This window comes from Ammospiza nelsoni, chromosome 10 (genome assembly GCF_027579445.1).
Source record: "Ammospiza nelsoni isolate bAmmNel1 chromosome 10, bAmmNel1.pri, whole genome shotgun sequence".
Taxonomy (NCBI): domain Eukaryota; kingdom Metazoa; phylum Chordata; class Aves; order Passeriformes; family Passerellidae; genus Ammospiza; species Ammospiza nelsoni.
In genome coordinates, this window is record NC_080642.1 from 7,027,328 (window position 1) to 7,050,941 (window position 23,614).

At 38.0% G+C, this 23,614-nt stretch overlaps 1 protein-coding gene across 4 annotated transcripts in view; it reads right to left on the reverse strand.

Moving 5' to 3' along the window:
- PEX5L (peroxisomal biogenesis factor 5 like) overlaps positions 1-23,614 on the reverse strand; it is a 102,423-nt gene that overhangs the window by 12,874 nt on the left and 65,935 nt on the right. For 2 of the 4 annotated variants that reach the window (XM_059479079.1, XM_059479080.1), the window contains 6 exons: positions 14,928-15,039; positions 12,913-13,122; positions 11,723-11,849; positions 11,122-11,218; positions 10,617-10,691; positions 5,625-5,720 (listed from right to left, as the gene is read on the reverse strand). In XM_059479079.1, coding sequence (XP_059335062.1) covers positions 5,625-5,720; positions 10,617-10,691; positions 11,122-11,218; positions 11,723-11,849; positions 12,913-13,122; positions 14,928-15,039 — 717 coding nt within the window. The remainder of the gene's footprint in view (positions 1-5,624; positions 5,721-10,616; positions 10,692-11,121; positions 11,219-11,722; positions 11,850-12,912; positions 13,123-14,927; positions 15,040-23,614) is intronic. The other 2 variants (XM_059479081.1, XM_059479082.1) reach the window with 2 other exon arrangements.

The window sequence follows — 23,614 nt, forward strand, 5'->3', positions numbered from 1 at the left end:
AATTATGGAAGGGGAGAAGCCAAATTAAGGTGCTACTTTTTCAGCCTCCACACACTAGTCATGGGACTCTGAGAAGGAGATCCAGAGCAGAGTATTTGCAGAGCGCTACCAGCCTTTCCAAAATTCTCCAGTTCCTACAAGGACATGGCCAATGTTTCAGTGAGCTGACAGCACTGGGAGCACAGTTTCTCAGCTTATTTATATCAAAGACAACAGCACAAATATATCTATTTAGATTTAGACAGAACCATTTGAGAGCAAGGTGCTAATCAAAATTAATTGAAGGTTTTGTGAACTGCTCCAGATAGTTTTGTGTAAGGGTTTGTTATAAGGCTGACAGCTTTGGTGCAGCTCCACAGCCAGGCATGACTGGAAAAATAGAGCTTAAAATGTGATTGCATGGCTTGCTGTAAACCTCCTTAGGTGCTGGGGAAAAGCAAAGCAAGCTGTCCTCCATTCAGGAAGAAATTCAGGATTGTCTGAATCATGCAATTATTGGATCTGTGAAGGTTTCTGCTATGTTCCTCTGTGCTAAAGGAAATAAGTTGGGAATCATTCACTCTTGGAGAGGAGATTTCACTCCAGGTAATAGCAGTGAACTGCCCCTGACCACACTGTTACACCACTTCAGAATTTGCTCTCATTCCAGACTTGAAGAAAATACTTTCATATAAAGAGTTGTGAGATTGGACTGAAATGTCCATTTAGGGTTTGAAAAGGCTGGGAGCATGAATCAGATCACTCCCTCTTTAACTCTTAGCAGCCATGACCAGAGGCAATTGAACTCCCAAAAAGATCCTGTTCAACAGATGCCTCCATCAACTGATTCTCGTTCAGCACAAATCTGCCCAGCACGGAAATAAAAATTATGTGATCATGTTTAACTAGCAGTAAATTTGAGATTCAGCATGAGGTAAACATGTGAGAATTTTCCTTTCCTTCAGATAAAAATTAATACAAGTACTGAAAACTAATCAGTAATGGCCTTATTTAGCCAGATTAATTTATAGAAATAATTATATATATAAATATTCATATCTATTATCTATTATCTATTATATCATCATTTATATATATTATATATATATATATATACATTTATATAATTTTTTTTTAAATTAGAATTTTTGCTTGCATTTTTCTGACAAAAAATGCATTCCTTATGAATCAATGGTGTGGAAATATCACATAATATTTCTGTGGTTAGTAAGCAAGTGGATTTAGGTCTTAAATTCAAATTTTGCTGTTTAATTATATATTTATATATTTTATATATATCTATATATTTATATATTTATAAATCTCATAGAAGTTCACTCTATGTAAAACCCCAGTGAATTACTGTGCACTCAAGTAGGCACCCTGAATTTCCATTTACAGAGTCAAAGGAGGGGGGAAATGCAATGAGACCAGCTTTGCTGTAATCTCTCTCAGCTCATCCTGCACTCCCTGGACACAGGACCCAGAGTGACTTTGCAGGGATAAGGGGAGGTTTGGGCCAGGCAGAATTCTGAGGATGTTCAGCACAAGGGGTGTCTGAAACAGCCACAGCAAAGCTGCCCTGAGCACCTGGACCAGGCTCTGACCCAGTGCTGGTACCAATGTCAACGGCAGAGCAGTTCAGTGTCCTTGAGGAGGAGAACTGTAAATATTACAATTGTAAATATTGGAAATATTACAGGTTTTGCTGAAGGCCTGTCTATTTCAGCTGCCTTTAGTAGCAATTTTTTCCTTGACTTCAGTGGCAGGAGGGTTAAATTAATATTGAGCCTTTCTGAAACCTGGCTTTGGATCAAGGCTCCTAGGTCTAATTTTAGCTCCATTTGCTACACCACCAGTGCCAATTAACCTCATTTCAATGTTTTTGCCACCTTAAGGCTGGCAAAGTACTTTGGATAAACCAAGAGTTTTCAGCCCAGTTGAACACATTTAACACATTCTCAGATCATCTGCAGCAGTTAAGAGGAATGACAACCAGGAAAATGTTCATACCATCTGACTTCTTCCAAGCAGAAAATTCTGCATTTTGTCAAAAAGGCTATTTTTACTCTTAGTATTTAAAAATATGCTGAAGCAGTTAAACAAATGGGAGGCAAAATATTCCCAGGCTCTTTATTTCCTATGATCCAATGAAAGAGGGCAGAGGAAGTATTTATAAATTTACCTATTGTCATAATTTCTGGAATTTTGCCTGTCCTGTATTGCCAAAAATTAATTTGAAATATAGCTCATTGACCAATTCATGAGCAAGGTTCTGCCATTGTTCACTGAATTACTGCATTACCATACTCTTTGATGTGAAAAACCCAGTAAGTTAAACTTGTGTGCTTAAATAGGTAAAATTTCCTTAGCTCATATCTTCTTGAAACAAAATCTGAAAATTTTACTGAGGTTTAGAGATAAAAAATGTTTATCAAGGCAAAGATTCCCACTGTGTTTTGAAAGAATATCAAATGAAGTGCATCTGAATGGCTCAAGTTCCTGGTTCCTAATTAAACATATGGTTTGGCCAGTTGTAGGCCCATCCAAAGAAATGTCTAAATAGTGAGACAGGAATATTGTAGGTACAGAAAGGATCCAACCAGCACTCATGGGAACCACAAAGCTGATGGTCCTGGAATGTGTTTTCCTAGGCTAGAACAAATTAATCCCATCCTTTTCCTCCTATTGTCACATAATTTAGCTGTAATGTGCTCTGATGCTTCAGAGCAGTACATTATACAGCAGATGGTTCATGTGACATTGTGTTGTAAATAAAATGATGCTGGGAAGGACAGCTCAAAGTTTCTTATGCATAAGCTCGCAAAACAGTGTGGCATCTGCAGTTTAATCAGAGAAATGTGGAAGAAGAAAATAGCAAAACAGCTTTTTTTTCCATCTCTGAGAATTCTCAGTTGGAAGTGTTTGTACCTTCTTGCTTTTATTTTTATTTATTCTAATTCATCACCGGTAAGATGGTGGTATAATAAACAATTGTTTTAATGGAATAGAAGTACAGGATGGATCTGAATCCCCATCCTGGCATTTTAAAAAATTCAAAAGTACATATTTTTGGTGAAACAGAGCTAATTATCAGAAGGATTGTGTTCTTATGGAACTTGAGACAAAAAAATCATGAGGCAAAAATCAAAACCAATTTCCAGAGTAACAGAAAAGGTAGCAAGGTCTGCAAGCACCCAAACACAGCAAGGGAGTCTGCCCCCTCTCTAGTAAAAAAGCTATTTTACTCACCACTTTATTCCTTAAAGATTCCCCAATGGCATAGACATCTTTAAACCTTCTTAAGAAAGAATTACCTCACAAATCTTCATTAATCTCAAAGTTTGACATCTTAAAACCATTCCCCAAGCGCTGAGGTGAATACTGGGTGGAGGATAAAGTTTGGTGTCTTCATTTACTGAATTGTTAATTAATTCCTTTCGAACTAGGCCACCAAGAACCTCAGATTTACTTTCTTTTCTTGATCAGTTCTCTGGCTAATCTTCCCACTTGGAGCTTTCCCAACTGAAGAATATTACACAGAAACATCCAAAGCCTAAAAAATGAATTTTTGACCTGTATCTATTCTCTGCTTAAGAAAGAACTAATCTTTCTGAGATGGGCTCCAATTTATTTCAATCACTCCAGCTTTCTTACTACTTCATTTTAGCTAGGATGAAAATTCAGCTCTTTTCAGATGCAAATGGAAATAACTGCTCTGTGAGTTCTTGAAGAATCCTTTCCTTTACATTTTAACTACCTGGCCCAAGGTTCTATTTTAAGCAGAAAGAATAACTTAAGGCTGCCAGCTACAGCTGGGGAAACATTTAATTTAATTCTTTTTAATAGCCATTTTTGAGAGCATTTTAAAGTATTTTAACAACCTGTCTTTGTTGCCTCAGAACGACCTTTTAGTCTGTAGGGTTTTGGGGTTTTTTACAATATATTCTCCTCCTCACTTTACTCTGCACAGTAATTCAATAATGTCTTGTAATCTGTTGTTGGACTCAACTCATTTTTTTACTGTGAGTGTCTGGAAACTCCCCACCACACAAGTTTCTGGCAATTGCAGGAGTTCTGTCATCATTTGCTTAACCACCAGCACTGAATTGTTCAGCATGAGATTCCCTGTGCTGCCTTCCCAGCTCTCAGCCCAGCACATCCCACCCTGAGGATCAGCAAGAAGGAACATCTAAAGCATCTCCAGCAGTGGCAATTTGAGAGCAGTTCCCTCCTTTCCTGCCAGGAGCAAATATGTGTGGGATGTGTGACACCAGAAACATCTCCTGTGCCTCACCAGCAGTTGCTGATGAAGAATTTATTTGATCTGGAAAGAAAAATTACCTTCTGTGCTTGGTTTATGAAAGAGTTAATTTACTGATTTTGTGCATTTTAGCATTGTATGCTGAGACCAGATTTTTTTGTGTGCGCAATATAATCCCAAGAAACCATGGCAGAAACACAAGAAATCCATGGTACCTGCATCTTACCATAGCATACAATGAAAAAAAACCCTACAAATCAGATTAATTACTTCAACAAGAAATCATCTTTCTATTTAGAAGCCAGTATCAGACTTAGGCATAGTTTTGTTTCTCATCAGCCAATATTAGTCTAGAATAGTTCAGCTTTCAACACTGGAATTAGAATGGTCTATAACTAGAGTTAGAAGAGTATTAAACTACATGACTAAAATTTAAATTTAAACTCAAACATCCCTACAGTGTTCTAGATGGTTTGGAGACTAATGAGCCTGCAGTGCTAAAAATGCTAAAAATAACCAGTTTTGAGGAACTAGTTTCACAGCTTCATCCTCTGCACCCTAAGAACTCATTTCAGTGCCTGTTACATAATTTAGCCTGAAATTCTGTCCTTGCTGGAATGGAGCTGTCTTGGCTCTTTGTGGTAATGGGAACCCCTAAGAAGATAATGAAGATAATGATGCTTCAGATCAATTCTTATATCAAATTTTTTGTGAAGTTCTGCTAAAAACCCCGTGTTCTACTTTGTGTTTAGGCAGGATCAATTGGGACTAGTGGTATAGGACAACATACAAGAGATGTTTTAGATGTTGGAAGTCTGTGAAAAAACCCCAGAAGTGAAATAGGAGAACTATCCAAATACCTCTATCTTCTCAAACCAAATAGATTTACCAGGAAATAAGAATACTCCTGTGCTAAGCATTCTGCCACTGGTTGTAAAAATGTGAAAATGGTGCAGGGTTGGTGCTTCTGCACAGCTCTGCTTTACAGCAGGTAATTGTGCTGTTCATCAGTGATTCTGAGCTCTGGTTGCACAGGGAAACTTGGTTTGTGTCTGGGTGTAAAGAGCTGATGGCACACAATTCCCTCTTTTACTTGTGGTTTGGAATTAGCTACATCTATGGGGCATTCAGCCATTTGCTCTACCAATAAAAATCCAGCTGAAAAACTTGATTATCTCTAATGTTTTTTTATAGCTCCGTGTTTTGGATTTCCTTTTTTAAAAAAAGACAAGTTGCTACTTTAAATTAATAGCTCCAGGAATTGCATCTTTTCTCTGTTTTAAATAATCCAATTCCAAATCTCTCCACTGCTTGTGCTGCAAGATAAAAAAGAAATCTGTAGAACTTCTGCTGAAAATGAAAACAGTAAATGAAATAATACCTCAACAGCTGCCTTTGCTCTTTCAAATTCCTCCTCCAAGGAGTGATTTCTGGAGAGAAGAGGTGTTCCCCAACGCTGCTCCTTACTTGACCGTGCCTAAAAAATAGAAGAATAAATCAGAAAGGGATGATAGACCCTCTGTCACACTTCTGAGTTATTTCCTCAATTGTCTAGAGCCCCAAATAACCTTTTTCTTGGGGAAAACTACTTCTTTCCCTGCATGAATTCCTCTGAATTCTCTTATGCTGTAGCAGAGTTCCCACTTCTCATGGGAAGCAGAGTAATTTATCTTTTGTAGATTTTTCATTTCACTCAAGATGTGTGAAAGATAAAGAGACATACAAGAAAAGGCAATGCAAGGCTTGGACTACAAAAGGAGAGAGCTGACTATTTTGTATAAGACTTTTACCTTCCTTTTTCCTTCTGCGCTATGACTGTGGTGATGCTTTCCACTGACTATGAACCAGGAAGAAAATATTTTATTTTCCCTGCATATTTTGTGGTTTTCTTTCAGGTTTTCTTTTGGGATCACATTGGAGAGCCAGGTTTGCCCTGGATATCACTGGAAGGGCAAATCCTTTTCACAATCAGCATTTCTCTTATGTACCATACTATTGGTCAATCCCACTGGAAGCACATAGTAACTTTTTCCCTGTTCTTTTTCTAAAAACAATTTCTTTTTTTTTTTTTTTTTACAAAAAGCACTGTACAAAACCAAACAATATTTAAGGATGGCAGAAAAAGCACAAAGTGGCCTAATCGTGCTAAACAAAGCTCTGACTGCTAATCCCTTCCCCAGTGTTTGTCAAGAGGTTAAACTCCTTAGCCACTTGTGTGCCCATGCTTCCAATTGCATTAATTTCCCTGACTATATTTCTGATGACTGTACTTGTAATATCAAATTTCTGTGAACCACACTGCTAAAAGACTAATTTTGATCACATCAGACTCATTGAGATATCTCTGCAAAAGTTGAAATGGGCTCTGCTGGCATGGAACATCTGACACTCATTTGTCACATGGGATGTATGGTCAAACACATTTCTCTGTGGTTGTACACACATGGATTTTTTTCCTGGAAAGATGACATTCATTTGTCAAATGAGCCCTAGGTTTTCTGTTTTGTTCCTGAGGCTTTGGTCTCTCAGTTAGAGAGCAATGAGTGAAATGCACATTGAGTGGATGAAACACATAAGGTAAGCAAACAACAGTACAACACAATTTCTCTGAGAAGCTCGTGGTGGTGGTGGGCACTGTGAGTGTTCTCCTGTGCTGGCCTCTGGACTCTGCCCTGACAGGAAACTCAGAGTGAGGGAATGTCCACACCGAGGATCTATTGCTTCTGCTTTCACATCTTCTTCCTCTAGTCCATGTTAATAAAAAACTATTTTCCTTTGGTGAGGGCAGGAAGAGATTTCAGGTTGTCATTGAAAACAAATCAAAACGCAGTTCTATATATAAAACAGTTCCTTTACTGATTAATAAAGCAGAAGAGATAACTGGTTCAGATAATTCATTTGTCAGTGCATCACATGATGGCCTTTGTCTGTCAACACCCATGGAACCAAAATGATGTCTGGAATAAAATTTCTTTGAGAAAGTTGCTTGGGTTTAATTTAAAGTTATCAAGAGACCTTAATGTCATCACTTTGTTTGCAATTTGTTTAACTGCCCTCCTTGTTTCTCTTATTAATATTAATTTCAGTTTCTCTATTACTTCTTTTTTTTTCATACTTTTTAAATACTCCTTATTTTCTCTACAGAAAGATACTGATGATTTTAATCAGGTTTTAGTGATATCAGGACATTTAATAATATAAAAGCATAAAAATATTAAAAATTCTCAATATGAAATATTCAGATTTTAACCTTTTTGTGTCACTTTTACTCTCCCCCTTTATTTTTTATAGCCATCCAGACAACCAAAATGAACCCTTTATTCCAGCACCTGTCTCGCTGCTTCTCTATGCAGAAATCAGGTGATCTCCTGTCTCCCACTAATTATGTTTGCTTCTACAGATTCCTCTCCCCCCAGTACTGCACAGGGAACACTCCTGTTGTTTCAAACTGCTTTCCAGCACAGTGTTGTAAGCAGAGCCTGCATTCTTGCTCTGAAATGTGCGATTTTCCAAGGAATTGTATTGCAATATGTATTTATACAGTTGCCTTGATCACCAGCTCCTTTTTACATATCCCTTATTTTTTTTTTTATTCCACTGTTGCATCATATGGAAATTCTCTGAGGAATTTGCTTGCATGTTTATTTTCAGATCAATACAACTGAAGAACATTGTTTGTCTTTGGAATCCCAGAACAATCCCTGTGTGATTACAATTCCTAGTAAATAACTACTGCTCCTGAGCCCTCAGGTTGGCCAGTTTTAATCTGTTTAACAACTGCTTTATTTCACATTGTGTCATGCCAATTTTACAAGCAGAATATGACATATTAATTCAAAACTCTTGTAGAGTATCACACATCAAGATTTATCAACTCGACCTGTAATCCGATCAAGGAATTAAATTTGTTTTCCTTGACACAGGACTCTATTGATAGGCTCTAATTATGGTCCCGGCCTTTTCATTATTTATGACTTGGCTCCTGCAAACAGTTTGATTACTTCTGCTTTTTACCCATTTGTTTCCAGTGACTGCCACTCCTTGGGTCAAGGACAATGCTGTAAATGAGGATATTCAGATTGAGCTGTACTGCAGAAGGGCAGCGAGAGCTTCTAGGGGCGGCACAGAGGGGAAAGAGGACAAGAAGCAGAGAGTTCCCCTCCTCTGCCACATGGCACTTTGTCCCCACATCATCCCCACAGAAACAGATTTTCCCCTCTATTAAATGTACATTAAAAAACCCACATAAGCTGCATTTGCACAAAGACAATGCAGAGCTGTACTGTGGGCTGTGACACCCTGAAATGAAGAGCCCCTTGAAAAGCCCCAAATTTGCTGCTTTTTGCTGGTCCAGGGAGAGGGGATGGGAGTGGAGGGGCAGCCCTGGAGAGCTGAAATATTTTAAATGCACAGGAAAATATTTAAAGAGTTAAAATATGAGCAGACTTTATGCATAGAAAATGGAACATATTATCTTCCTCTGCAGTTTATAATTTTAAGATTAAAAATAGCCCTTCAAAATCCCCCTTTCCCCCCAAACACTTTAGGACGTCTCAGTACCAATAAAAGCATAAGAAGGAAATTTTCAGAATGGCAAATAAAAGAAAGAACAAGGATACTCTGGGCCAATGCAGTTTAAAAGTTAATAATATATAAAGTATGATCTGAGTAAATGCTGAGAAGCCACATCCAGTGACAGCCACCAGTGACCACTGCCCATTACAGCCTTCAAACACATTTCTCCCTTGTAGTTCAAAGCTTGTCTTTTGAATTTTGTATTGGCACAAGTGCTGGTAAATAAAGGATTTTCTTAAGAAGATTGCATAATTTTAATGAAAATATGACCTAGTTACTTAGCATTTCACTTTGAGGAGCTAAATCTAACATGTCAAAGATGAGTGATGAGGTGATTGGGAAACTGCTGATGGAAAACTGCAGCAAGTTTGACAAGATGAAATCTTTAGGGTATGGCAGAATGTGTTGCATTTGCAAAGGTTGCCCTTAAATGAGATAGACAAGACCTATAGAGGACAAAGTATGGAAAACATATGCTTTGATAAAAGCCCTAACGTGATTTCCCCTGCAAGCAGATTAAGGATTCAGTCAAGACAGATGAGCCTGAGTGCTGGGAGCTGACAACTCTGACGGTCCAAGTGTGAGAAGGATGAAACAGGCAGTGAACAAAACCACATTTCCCTGTAAGCTACCTAGAATAAGAGAAAATTCTCACTTCAGGTCATTTCTCTGCATTATTAATTTCACATTTTGTTGCTCGAATGGACGACAGGTTTGAAACAAGCAGGTTACGACAAACCGGAACAAAACATGAAATGTACCAAGACAACAGATAAGAAGTTTAGTCTCTGCTTTTTTTTCAAGTTGGCTTATTCAACTTCATGTTTTTTTATTTTGAAGTCATTTTACAAAATATTATGGATACTCAACTAACTGAACTTAAACTGAGTGAAAAATGTGGATTTTTGCTTCTGCAGTTATTCTGGTGGAAGATAAAAAGGAAATAGACCTTATAAAGTAGAGATACACTGATTTATAATTGCTTTTACAAAAGCCACAGCATTTAAATCCTGTGACTGTCTACCTGGCTTACACATACCTTGGTTGAGCACAAATGTGCTGGAATTTGGATCTGCTGGGCTGAGGAACAGCTTCCTAAAAGAGGGTCAGAGGTGCTTCAATATCAGCCCAAAGCAAGTGAGAACACAGCATCCATTTCAAGTGGATGGCACTGTGTAATAGGTATTTTCCATTACTGAGATGTACAAATCTATTGTAGAGAAAGGGAAGGTATCATGCATTACAACTTAGTGTGAGGCTTTCTAGAGGGGAAGAAAAAAATTCCCTGTTTGTATTGTAGAGACAGCAGGGAAGGAAAGAACATGTTTTTGCCTAAGAGAAACCCAAAATGGATCTGATAACTGGGTTCTGTTTCTAATTTCTGGGGAAAAAAAGTATAATCTCAGCATACACATTTGGCACGTAGCGTCTCATTTTTTTCATTTTTCCATTTTTAAATGAGGCAATTATTTTTCATTAATTTCCAGATTTTCTATCTGACAGAAGGTTTTTCAACCTCATGCCAAAAATAGCTGTGGGAGGTGAGAAAATGATTTTTAACTAAAAGCCAATCCACCAGAAAACTCTCTCTTCCCCCTTCCAGTGGCAATGGCTGAAGTCTTTCAGTTAAAAAGTAAGAAGCAGCAAAGAAGGTGTGTGAACAGCAGAATGCACGTATAAATGTATTTGTGTATATTTGTACCTGTGTGTGCATACATGCATGCAACCCTCAGCAATCATTTCCAACAAGACCTGTCCAAGACACAATACAACAGTGGAATTGGGCAAATCTACAAACCTTCAGCCCAGAGCCCTCGGTATTAGAGTTCCTTTTCCAGCAGGAAAAAGTCCTGTGACCACACTGCTCCCCCACCTGTGGAGATAAACTGCTAATGAACATTGCTGCAATGATTGCTTGCTGTTTTCCTCAGCAATTTCCCACTTCTGGGGGTTCCTGCCTGACCAAGACACCCGAAGGATAGAATTTAATATGGGTAGGGAACCACTACAAGTCTGAATTTCAGAGCTGCAGGGAGGGGAGAAAAGATGGTGCTGTGAATTGCAGTTTGAAGTTTTTCCCTCTGTACAGGAAAGTCTCAGTTCACTGCAGTATTAAACTCTGAATGTTTCAGGTGCTGACATACTCAATTTCATAACCTATTCATTTCAGAGGTGTGTGAAGATATTTTCCCTGATGATACTGAAAATATCCCATGAACAATTCTCCCAGGATGTCAGTGGTTAGCCAGTGGGAAGTTCCTCCTTGCCTTTTCATGGTTAATAAACCTACCAAACCCTCTTACCTGTATTGCAGGTGCAAGTTCTAATTCTGATGCTGAATCAGAGTCCAAGGCACTCTTGACATTAGCCAGCTCAGACTGTGATCTGTTTTCTGTGGACCTAGAAATAATGCATTTACACACTCAGCACTAGGACACACTGCCCTGTGTCTTCAGGTTCACAAGCAGACAATGATTAATCCAGTTATTTCCTTCAACTGAACTGTTTAACTTGCACTAACACTTAACCAAAAGTGCCTGGACCCTTCTTTGTGCTCTCACAATCTTCCATTTCAACTGAAGCTAGACAAAGACACAAGTCTGTGCCTCAGTCAGTATCTAAAAATCAATCACCACAATAAAGGATTTCCCTGCATGTCTCTGTAGAATTCTCACCACCATTTATTAAGTAACTGCACCTGCTACTTTCCACACCATTTAAAATTGCTGGCAAAATGGCATTTTATTGTGCACTTGTTTGTGATACATTGTCCAAAATATATGCTTGGACACATTTACTGTCCCCATAACAGGTTTAAAATTATGATTTGTTACAAGCAAGCATCTCTGTGAATTAAGAAAGCTGGACTGGAAATATTTTTTTAAGGAAAGCAAAAAGTTGTACCATAAAATCTCCTTTGATGGAGCTCTGGATGATGATGATGTTCTCTCTGCAGAAGGGTGAGCCTTGCTACTTCTGTCTCCATGAAAACTGACATCATCCCATTTCTCTATCTGTGTCTGAATGTCAACTGAAAAACAAGAATAAATATGATTCTTTTAAAGAAAATACTGCTGAGAATTTTATCTCCTCTGTAAAATGTGTGTTATAGAGAAAATAATGCCACCAAAGCCTATATTTTTTATGAAGGTTCAACATAAAGAAATGTTGTGCACCTTTCTTGTTGATATGGTGTGAAAATATTTTGAAATTCACAACACTTTTCTAAATCTGTTAGCATTCATGGTCAGAATGTCAGTGTAATTCTTGACTTCAAATCAGTAATTTCTATGTATTTTAGACAAATTGTAAAAATGAAGCTTCTTTTAGAGACTAACATGTGAAAATGACTATGTAGGCAACTGATATTACTCAGTCATGTCAGACTTACTTTGCAAAGATCAGGTGTTCAGCTCCTGTTTGAAGATAAAGGTCTCTAAAAGAATTTCTGTGATGATGAATGGAAAATTTGCTGCCTTAGTATAAATTACATTTACCTTGCAAATTTCTCAGTTGCACTGCAAGTAATTTAGTTTGTATGGAACTAAATCAAATTCACCTTTTCCAAAGCTTGTCGATAGATCAGGCTTGGCAGGAAATTGAGTTCTTTTGGGGATTTTTTTTCAGTCTGTATAAATATATCTCTCTTGTCAAGTATGGATGATTTTTTTCTCTCCTATGCAGAGATAAAACAGTATTTACAAATATAAATGTGCATTTCTGACACCTGCAGTTCTGAAAAGGACATCAGCATGGGTGCCTCTCATTTGTGTCCTTTACCAATTTCCCATCACACCCCTACAAGATTTTTCTACCATTTTACACACCCTGACTAAATTCCTTTTTCCAAAGAAATTTCAAAACTTTATTAGCACACTTAGTGTCAACTTAATAGGTATAATGGCAGGGGCAAAATGAAAAATGTGTTTAAGGTTTGAAGTGCTTCAGGTAGTTTATAATGGGGAGCAAAGGCTACACTGCTGAAATGGGGTGCAGCAAAAATTCTGGTGTTGCTCATTATTTTGTGAAAGTAGCCAGGAGAAACTTGTGCTGCGCAGGGCAAGGGAGCACTGATGAAACAGCTGCACTCTTACCTAAATCTAGAGAAGAGTTGTCTGCAACTCTGGCAGCCTGGACTTTCTGCTCAGAATCCACACTGATCAGGTCAGGATTCTCTGTCTTCTTTCTGAGGGTTGAAGCTTTTATGCCTTCAGTTCTTGAAGGATTCTCTGATTTCTTTGCTTTGTTTTGGGTTTGTAAGACAGGTTCACTAAGATCCAAGAGATCCAGACCTGTTGATAATACTTAGAGACAAAATGTTAAAATTCAGTGTTGTTTGAATTCAAATAGCTCACTTTTTAAGATTTGTTTTAGTTGGGGAAAAAAAATTACTGATGTGTTTGTATTTGGCCAGAGTAAGTGTGTATTTCCTGGCTAAAGATGATGACCAGTATATTAAAATCTGCCTGGGGATTTCAAGTGCTTAACTGAATGCTGTTTAGTGGATTTGCAAAAAAGGCTTTTCCTCTGAAAATCTTAAAGACATCTGAGGTCTTATGGCTGGGGCCTTCACAGGGTTCCCTCTTTTGTGAGGGTTCCCTCTTCAATTCAGCTTTTGGATAAGATTTGGTTTAATATCAGATTTTTTTTAAGTCCTGGGACAGTGCTGTTGTGCCACGATCCATTTGGGAATAGCTCTCGGGGTGTACGTGGGTCAAAGATGAATGTGGATGTTTATTAATGTTTTCTGCTGTTGTTGGTGTTTGTCCTTTGGGCCATAAATACTGAATATAAAGTCTAATGCCATTTCTATTAAGGACTGTATCAGTATGAAAGAAATCTTCAATTTCAGCTCTTCTTTTAAAATTTGCCTAAAGAGTAACATTCACAATTCTTTAGCATGTAAAAGGTAGAAAAACTCATTTTTTATCATCATGTTACAGGGCAGGCGTTTTTCACAAATCTCTTTGCATTACCTCTTGCAGTGCTTTATCTGTTTTCTTGGAAATCACTGAATTTCATCAATCTTCACAGAATATTTTTATTTTATTATTAAATAAATCTAATTGACACCCCACACTCCAATCTGACAGATATTCAAGGCAGGTGTAAAAATGACAGGTAAATTTTAAAACAAACCATTCTTAAACAATCTGAAAGAGTTCTATTCATCCCTGCAATATCTTCAGCTATATTTTTAAAGGGAAAAATTATTACTTACAATTGTTATCTGATTCAGTATTTCAGCTTTTGTTACTACAGACACATTAATTAGATGTGCAGATAATCACTCAGCAGTCAATTATTCATTTAATAATTTGCATGGGTGTAAATTTTAATTAAATGGCTTCTACCAAGCCAAGTCCTTTTCTGAGGCAGGAAGAGAGCCCAGTAGGGCTGTGCTGATATTATTGTCTCAGCTGATCTCTCAACAGCATTGATTACCTCTGCACAGACACCAAGGAGGAGTGGGATGATTTCTAAATATACTTTCAAATGACAATATACTTCAAATAGAATTCAGTATAATTCAAAAGGTTTTCAGGATTCACTCATTCACTTCTCTACTACCTCATTACAACACAAAGAAGGCAAGAAATATATTAAATCCTTTCACTAACAAAGTGTCTGAACTCAGCCTGGTTTAAGTGTTCTGATATTTCCCCCCTTTTTCTCTTTAAAAACTCATCCAAGATTTTATTTAAAAAAAAATCTTTCTAGAGTAAGGAATGAGTTTGATTAAAACCAGACTAAATATGAGTTTTCCCATAAGTTAAAATTTTGCAAAACCAAATACAGAGAATTGATTCAGACTCATATGTACATCCTGTGAGACTTAAACAAATTGCATTAATTTCAGCCCCAAATATGTCATTAATTTCACATCTATCTGCTAGAATTGATGTGATTTGAATCACATCAGATTTCCCCTAAAATGTAATGAACAAAGTTTTTCTTCTAACAGGTCAGGCAATTACAATTTAATGCCAACTTGTGATTTTGTGCACACAGTAACAAATTGAGAAGTCACTTGACAAAAATTTACCATAATGAAGCTAAAACTAAAACTATTTTTCTCTAGTAAGGGATAATAAAAAACGTTGTTTACCTGCAGTATTTGATGTTACAGGCCTGGCAACAGCTTCTGGCTTAGTTTCACAGAGAAAGTCATCAATGGAGGGGCTCAGGAGGGGTCTGCTTTCCTGTTGCTCATTCACCAGCTAGCAACAAAGAACCCTAGGTCACAGATTGTTCTTGGGATGCATAATTTACAGAAATCAAACATATTCTCACAATATCATGTGCTTTATTTTTAATTGTGAGAGTAAGATATTGCAATCAGACTATGCACAAATAGCACTGGGATTAAAATAAAATAAGCTTTAGTTACTCTTTTGGGGCAAAATTATATTGCAGTTTAACAAATCACACAAAAATAAAGCAGCAAGATGATTTTTCCTTAGCAGTTATTGCATACTATTGCTTATAGGGCTAAAGTTACAGGGCCTGATGCAGCTCCCTTCAAATCCATGGTGAAGTTGCCCTTCTCTGTCACCAGGATGATAAGCAGGGCTTGTTTTTCTTTTTTTGAGGTGGTCTTTTTCCCCCCAAAATAACATGCTTCCCCACAGAACTTCCACAATAGCATTTCATCTGGCAAATAAGCATTAGCGCACTAAACAGTAACCTGCTGAGACAGGAATTCTCTGCCATAAATGGTATGTGAATGACAGTGGATGGAGCCTGGTGAGTGTATGAACTTCCTGCATGAGCTCTGACTGTGGGAGGACTCATAAAATGCTTTTTATTTATGAGCAGTTTTCCATTTTTAATTGGATGAATGCACTGGTGCTCTGCTACCTGAGAGAAATCTCTGTGTTACAGGCTATTTAATGTATCAGAATTACAAAGATAAATCTGTACAAATCTCAGAAACAAAAGTCTCCTCTTTGCCATCTATCTCTGATTAGAGGACTAAGATCTCAGCTGAGCTGGAGGGATGTCTGGTGGTGTGCCCTGCACTTACATTATCTTAATATCTTAATTTCTTTATCTGAAAATATGCTTTCCCACTGTTGCTTTTGTCTGGAGGTGTTTCAGCTTTATTTTATCCTCTCCATCTTCTTCTCAACCTTCTGTTCTAACTCTTCTTCCATTGTTGAATTTTTAAAGTTTTCTCTCAGATATGTTAGAATTTTTAAATTTAGGATGCTAACATGGACTAAAACTGGCCCAAAAGGGTATTTACTCACCCTCATGTTTGTTAAATACTGGCTCTGAGCTACTCCAGCAGCAGGATTATCTCTAAAGTTATTACAGCAAACCAGATTAGATTCACTGCTGTTCAGTACTTGATTTCTGTAGTGCAAAGCTGCAGCAAAATACTGGAGCTATTGCAAAAAGAGACCCACTATTTTGGATCAAACCTTTAATCTGATATCCAGCACTGACTTGCTGTGCTGCAAGCCTTGCCCAAATGCATCTGCCCAGGACCTGAGAGCACTGCCCTGAAACACCATGGAGGTGAAAGAGGAGGGATTGCCTGCCCAGCTGAGTGCAGATGTGAGTTTAGAAATGATCTGAGTTTAGAAATGTGGCAGTGATGCTATCTCAGCTCCAGATGTGCTAAACCCAGACTGCAGATGCAGCTCACCAGGGAATTCATCATGGGGGGTTTAACTCTGGGTTGCCTGTCCAGGTTGCTGCCTCATTCAATGCACAGAATTCCTGCTTAATTTCATTGGAAATTGCATTTATATCAGCTGCACACCTTTGATTTCCATTATGCCCTGGTCTACAAATTTACCTAATGATTATGTTTAGGAATTAAGCAGACCTATATTTTCTTTCTATAATTTGGTGACAATCCTTACTCATGACTACTTTGAAAAACATGTGGATGCCTTAATAGTTGAGTCTTTTCCAAACTACTTTTAGTATTTTAAAATTTTATCCCAATATCAGCAAAAGATGCTTGTATATATTTTTCTTTTTGCATTTACACAGCATAAAAAAAGTCCTAGATCATTTGGAGAGGGACAGGAGGGAAAAAAGAAAAAGATCATTGAAAATATAAAAACTTCTTAGGAAATAACAGTTTCTTGATCTGTAAGACTATCAATAGGATACATTATCACATAAGATTCAGATGCTTATCAGGTTTTCCATAACATTCCATGGAAATTTTCTTCAATAGGAAAGAACGGGGGAAGGATGAAATGAAGAAAGAATTATGAGAACCAAAGTACCCAAGCTCACTCATTGCAGACAGTGAAGAATAGAAAGGCAATTTATTGCCCAAACCTGCTGCAGAGGTCAGAGGATAAACTCTGGGAAGACCAGAAATAATGTTAAGAATCAGAGTCATGGAGGGGAAGGAGATAAGACTTAATAAAGAGCTGAATTTTACCAAGGTCTAACTGAAATATGAGGTCTGACAATTTTTTCTCCTTTTCAAAGATGGCTATCATGTCCTTAGAATTTTCTTTCTTGTGTTCATTAGATTTATTACATTTAAGGGAACACTATAAGAGTTCAACCTAGGCTAAAAAAATGAAGATTGAGTAGGACTGCAGTTATTCTTCATGTGCACATAAAGGGGGAGCGGTCAGATGACACTGGAGGAGCAAAGTTATTTCAGCTATAGAGAGTTTCTGGCCCAATAACAGAGTTCTAAACTGGGCATGAGAACGTCTGGTCTGGGAATGAAAAGAGCTGAACTATCACAGCAGTGAACTCTATGAACAGGATTATTTTCTTATTGTGGGGGGACAAAATGCCCACCTATTTAAAATGGCTTTTGCCGAGCCTTCTACATTGCTGTTTGTGATGTGACTGTGACCCACTGGATCCCTCCTAGTCCTGGGTCCTTTGCTCCCATGGCTAAGGACCAGAAGCTGTAGGAATGTCTTATTTAAAGACATTTCATGTCTGTGAAAAATAATCTGCTTTCAATTCAAACATTTTTGTCAAAACAGATTGCAAAAACACGACCACGGCCACTAATTCTCAATAAACACAAACTACCTACGTATAGCAATAGAAAATATTAGAAAAACTATTTTGACATTAGGCAGACATTTAATGATGAATTAAGACTTAACAAGTTAGAGTGCCATGAGATGATATTTTTTCTGCAGAGAAGTGGGCAGGGGGGTAGGTTTCTGACATTACTCTGTAAGGAATGCCACTTGTTAAGCCCTTGGTCTCACACTTGGAATTTCATTTTGCTGCCTCATATACTGTACCAAATTTATCCCTTGCTTAATATTGCACAAGTTATTAGAGTTATATCAGGCATGAATTTGGAGTAGTACATAAAAGATTTATGAGATGAAAACTATGATCTATATTAAACCAATAATTTATGGTTCTCAAGCACCTTTCAGGCTGAAAAATCACAGAATGCCTTAAAACATTCATGAATCAAGGCTGGCAACACTGCAGAGCTGAGGAACATTATCTCTGTGTTGCAGATGAGGGGAGCAAAGTGAAATTAGGGAAGTGACCCAGCACTCCTGGGTGTTGGGGAGGCAGCACTGGGGGCAGGAGCTGATCCCACACTGGATTTATGTGCCCAATATCTGCACACACACCAAGTGCTGTAAACTCAGCCTGGGAAAATGGAGGTATCTCAGTAGTAATTTAGCCAGTGGGTGCCATAAATTCTCATAATGTCTCTAGGAACTTAAATTCTCTCTGTAAGATTCACTTTAATTAAAGAAGAAGCCCACACACTCCTTTAATTGAGGGATTTGTGAAATCTGTGGAGGTTGATATTTCCTACTACCAACACATCTGAAGACACTCATCCATAGTACAAGATACTCCTAAATTCAAATGAGTCTTCTGGGAACAGCACAGCAGAAAAAGGTGGTTTTCCTACCCCAGTGCTGCCACTGTAATCTTTCATTCCAAAAAGCATGAAAGTTCTTTTTGGAATTAAATTAAGTGGGGCTTTTGGGCGCTTTGGGAGAGATACTGGGAGAGTCAAAAGTGTCTGATATCAGCCCCACTGCTTCCAAATATGCAAAGCAAGGAGCATTTAGCAGTAACTAAGGTATGGACCTTCCATCCCATTTCGTATTCTCTCCTACACCATTCCTGATCTTGATCTGTTTGCAGTGCACAAAGCATGCTGGTTTGTTTCTTTTTTAAACTTTTACTAGGCCATAACACAATGCTAGTCTTTAAGATAAATTATTTAGACTCTAAACTGGGAGGGTTTCCAGTCAGGCATGGGCAGCTAATTAGCACCTATGTTTTGAGCACAGAGTGAACTAGTTCTCTTAAATTAAGTGCCTGAATTCCCTCCATGTTCAATAGGGAGAGATAAATGCCTAGAAAAGCTACTCCAGAGGGAGATTTTGCCTGCCCAATTTAGGCTGTCCCTAAGGAGGCTCTCAAAGGCACCTAGCTTTCCCCCTGCTATATATGGGATTTATTTTAGAAGGACTGGCTCAAAGAGCATCTAAAATTTAGATGTAATTTGCTACTGAAGTGAGTTGGATTGAATTTTGGATTGGATCCATTTTGTTGCCTGAGCCTGACTGAATTACTCATGGCACTAATTTAGGAAACCCCAAACTACTACTGGGTAATCCCCAGTGCAGTTCAGCATCAAAGCTGCTCCTGGGCACTGAGGCTTTTCCCTGTAGTGCCCCCTCAGTGTGTGAGAGGGTGGCAGGGCTGCCTCAGGGACAGGAGCTGCTGCACAAGGCTCAGAGTGAAAATGAACATGGGGGAAGGCAGGAAACATTGAACTCAGATTTTCTACTGGAAAAATGCTGTATTTGAACTTTGCTCTGAGAAACTTGTCTGCTCTTTGGGTGGCACTGGAACAGGAACAAGGGTCAGATTGATTCCAGCAGCTTTAAGTGGGAGATACCAGCTAATTTCAATCACTGATTATTTTTATGATACACAGCAATGATTTCCTCACAGACAGGTTCCCTGCACACCCCCTGCACTTTGGTGACGCTCCCTGGGATAGGAGGAAACAAATCAATTGATTTCTGGCTCTTTCTAAAAACTGATAAATGGGAGCCCCAACTAAGAATGTAGGTTATTGTTTTCCAGAGCATGACTGGAAGTGTTGGCCTGACAGTCATGACTGGGGATCATTATCTTGGCAGGATAAGAAATGGAAGAGCTCCTTTCCTGGTGGCAGAGAGGTGTTGGAGAGGGAAGTCCTGACTAATTGGGTAGTCTCGTGATAAAATTTAATTGCATGACTTTTGTTTTTCTTCTTTTCTCATTTTAATAGTATGTTTATAAAGATTTCACAAACAAAACTACTGCTTCACACGCTTTATTTACTCTTTTTTAGTAAGCGTGATTACTACATTATTATGATTACTATTTTTCTTGGCTTTTTGCCCCATCCTTGTGCCAGAGTGATACATTTATTTTTCTCCGTCACTCTACTATGAATGTATGTCCCAATGAAGCTGACATAAGAGCCAAATATCTGGTTTGCACCAGAAGAGAGAATCGATTCACATGGAATACCTGACTTCTGCCTCTCATGAACTGTGGGAAGCTCTAAAACTGAGATGAATTCTTTGCTCCCCCCTCACAGAGCCCTCAGGTGCTGCAGCCTGTCTGGAGGCCAGCCCTGTCCCAGGTGATAACCAATGCTCTCTGGCCGGGCAGGAGGAGGTGTGGGGTGTGAGTCAGAGGTGACAATTCTTACCTGAAATCACACAAGCCAAGTCACCCCAGCTGCCATGGTTTGTGTGAAGTCAGAGAAGCTGTGGGAGGGTTGCTGTAGACACTGCATTGGATATTTGAATTCAGCTGTGTTGTTTAAAACCCTTGTTAATGTTGCATCTCCATAAAGAGCAGTTGATTTTCTGAGTGACAACTCTTGTGATTTCTGTGTCACACCAACACCCTGCCTGTGTTTCTACATGCTGACCTGAGCAAGTTATGGTGTGTTGTTGTAAAATTAAACATCTCACAGCTCAGTGTCTCCTTCCCTCTGTTCAACCTGCTCTGCTGAAAGGAGGTTTAACATGGCAGTCGTGTCTGGCTCCTGCATTTTGGCCTGGCTCCAGCTGAGCACTTAAACTTGCCCTGCAAAACTCAAGGTTAAGCACGTGCTTAACTGTCCTGCTGGATCAGAGCCATGGGGGAAGAGGAGGAGGAGGAAAGTCACTCTTGTCATACTTTAACTGTGACTGTGAATGACAGTTTGGCCTTTACCCACACAGAAATGTGATTTATTGTAAATCTGCCACTTGCATTCATGCCTGCATGCTCCATGCACTTCTTTAAGTTAAAGGAAACTATTATCAAAAATGGAGTGCCTCTCCCTCCTGGGTGGTAGAAGATTTTATTTCTCATCTGGCCATGAGTTTTCTTTGTGGTGATAGCTGGTGATTTCTGTGTTAGCCTCTCACCTGCCCCATATCATTGTCTAGGCTGAAGATCTACAGCAGTGATCCTAGACAGCATTTTGTCATCACCACAGATAATTTGAGATCCCTCTATTTTTGCATATGGACTGTAATTGCTTGAAAACCACATGGATTTTTTTTTCTTGTCCTCACTGTAGATTTTTCTTCTCAAATGAAGTTCTGCAGCATATCTAGAGTTAGGCTGTGGTTTTGGATGTGTTACTGTGTCTGGTCATAGGAACCAAATCACAAGTTCTTGTTAAATGGCCTTTCCCTGTCATGGCATGTCTGGTTGCTTTGGGATGTTTTCAGCAAATTGGAAAGCTTGAAACTCATAAGCTGTTAGTGAATTGCAATTCAGCAGAGCAGTTTCACTGGAAAAACAGCAAATTCAGTGAATCTAGAACTGTAGCACATGGTTTGCAACTCTTTAATAGGGCAGTATATTCAGGCTTGGAGTATTAATGAAGACCCAAAAATTTTCTAAAAAGTAACTCCTATAAATTAATATAAAAACCAGAGCTAAACTTACATATTATATAATTCGCAAAAAAAAAGGTTGTCCAATCTTTTGGTCCTTAAGGAATAGTAAGGAATTTTGCAGTTATGAAATGGTATGGGTAATTTTTTAACTTTATTAAAAAAATACATCATCAATTCCCATGGTAATTTCAAACTAAAATTGTAATTTTGTGAAAAATGTATTTAATTTATATGACAGAGAGATCTACATAACTTCAGGAAAGCAGGCAATTTATGACTCTTAAGGATATTGTCAAGGCAATTTTATTGTACTCATGAGAATATTTCTGCTGAAATTATGCATATGGTCCTAAAAGCAATAAATGTTGAGCAATATTTAACTTAGAAGTAAAGAATCAATTAATATTTGTACTGCTAAGCATGCATTTATTCATTTTTATATTTATTTTTTTTTGCTCTTTGTGTATTTACCCTGTCCCAATGGTAGATTGAAATGAGTTATCAATAGGACTGAGGATGTGTCTCCTGATAAAGTAGTCAAAGCTTCTGTAATAAATCAGATTTGAGATGTATAGAACAGACTGCTAATAAACGTATCATTAGTCCTTTAAAAAGAATCCAAGAAGTAGGATCTCAAGCCTAGTTATCCTAAGATCAGTGAGGGAATTGCCACTATTCTCAGAAGGCAGATAGGAATGTACAATGAATTCTTGCACTCCAGACTTTGATAATGACAATAATTACAACTGGGATGATTTTTGCCTTTTTACCTGAACATATTTAACTTAGATAAAACAGAATGAACTCTGGTTTAGGTAGGTGTAAAAGAGAAGGGAAGCTAATTGCATCCACAGGAACCTCCCACCATTCTGTTTTAATCTTATTGAGAACACATTTATGGAGTGGGCTGGAAGTCAGTGCAAGCCTAATGCTAAGAAGCTTAGAATGAACATGATTGATTCAAATGGGACTGTTAAGTTTATATGGAAAACTGTGATTATACAATCAAATCCATGTAGTGAGCCCTTGATACACACATCAGAAAATCTACTAACAACATTGGGAGCTGAATATTAGCTATCTTTAATCTGTTTCCTTTATAAAATTGAATGGAAGCATTTAAAAATCTCCTGTTAGAGACTTAAAAAACCCCAGACAACCCACCAAAACCCACAAAAAAGCCACAGAACAAAACAAATATAAGAAAAGCCTAACAAAGCAAGCAAGAAAAAAAACCAAACTAGACCTAAGCAGAAATATACCACCACTGCCAAAAAAAGTAAATAAACACATATACACATATATACATACATACAAACATACAAAAAAGCAAATGAAAACCAAAACACCAAAACAGTGAAATTTAGGCAGTGGAAATGTTGAAGTATTTTATTCACAAGCCCTTAAGCAAATATAAATGTGCTTAGATCAACTAAGTATCAGCATGCAAATGAAGTTCCCTTAAAAAAATAATAGTTCCTACTTTGAATACTAACTAATACCTTATAGACCCTAAAAAAGCCTTAAGCATCTGGTGGAGTTAATTGGGGGGTAGTCATGAAACATATCTCTTTTTCTGACATGTGCTGTAGCCTGCATTTTTCACAGGGGAGGATGAATTTCAGGGTTTTTCTTATAATGTAATTCCAGCTTTTTAAATTTCTTCTTTCCAATTCAAATTCTAAACCCTAAGTGTTTTATGGGCTAACTTTTTAAATCATAAGTGCTTGAGATCAAAACTGTGCTCTGAGCAATGTCTGTGAGGGTCCCATAAATTCTGAGTAGGCAGCTCCAATATTTTTCAGATAAAAGCAAAAGTGGGGAATGGCTTTCAAGATAAACTTTGCTTTTCTTTTTGCTGTTGGTGAAGTTTTCATGGACTCCAATTTCTGTTCTGTATAATTCCAGAGTG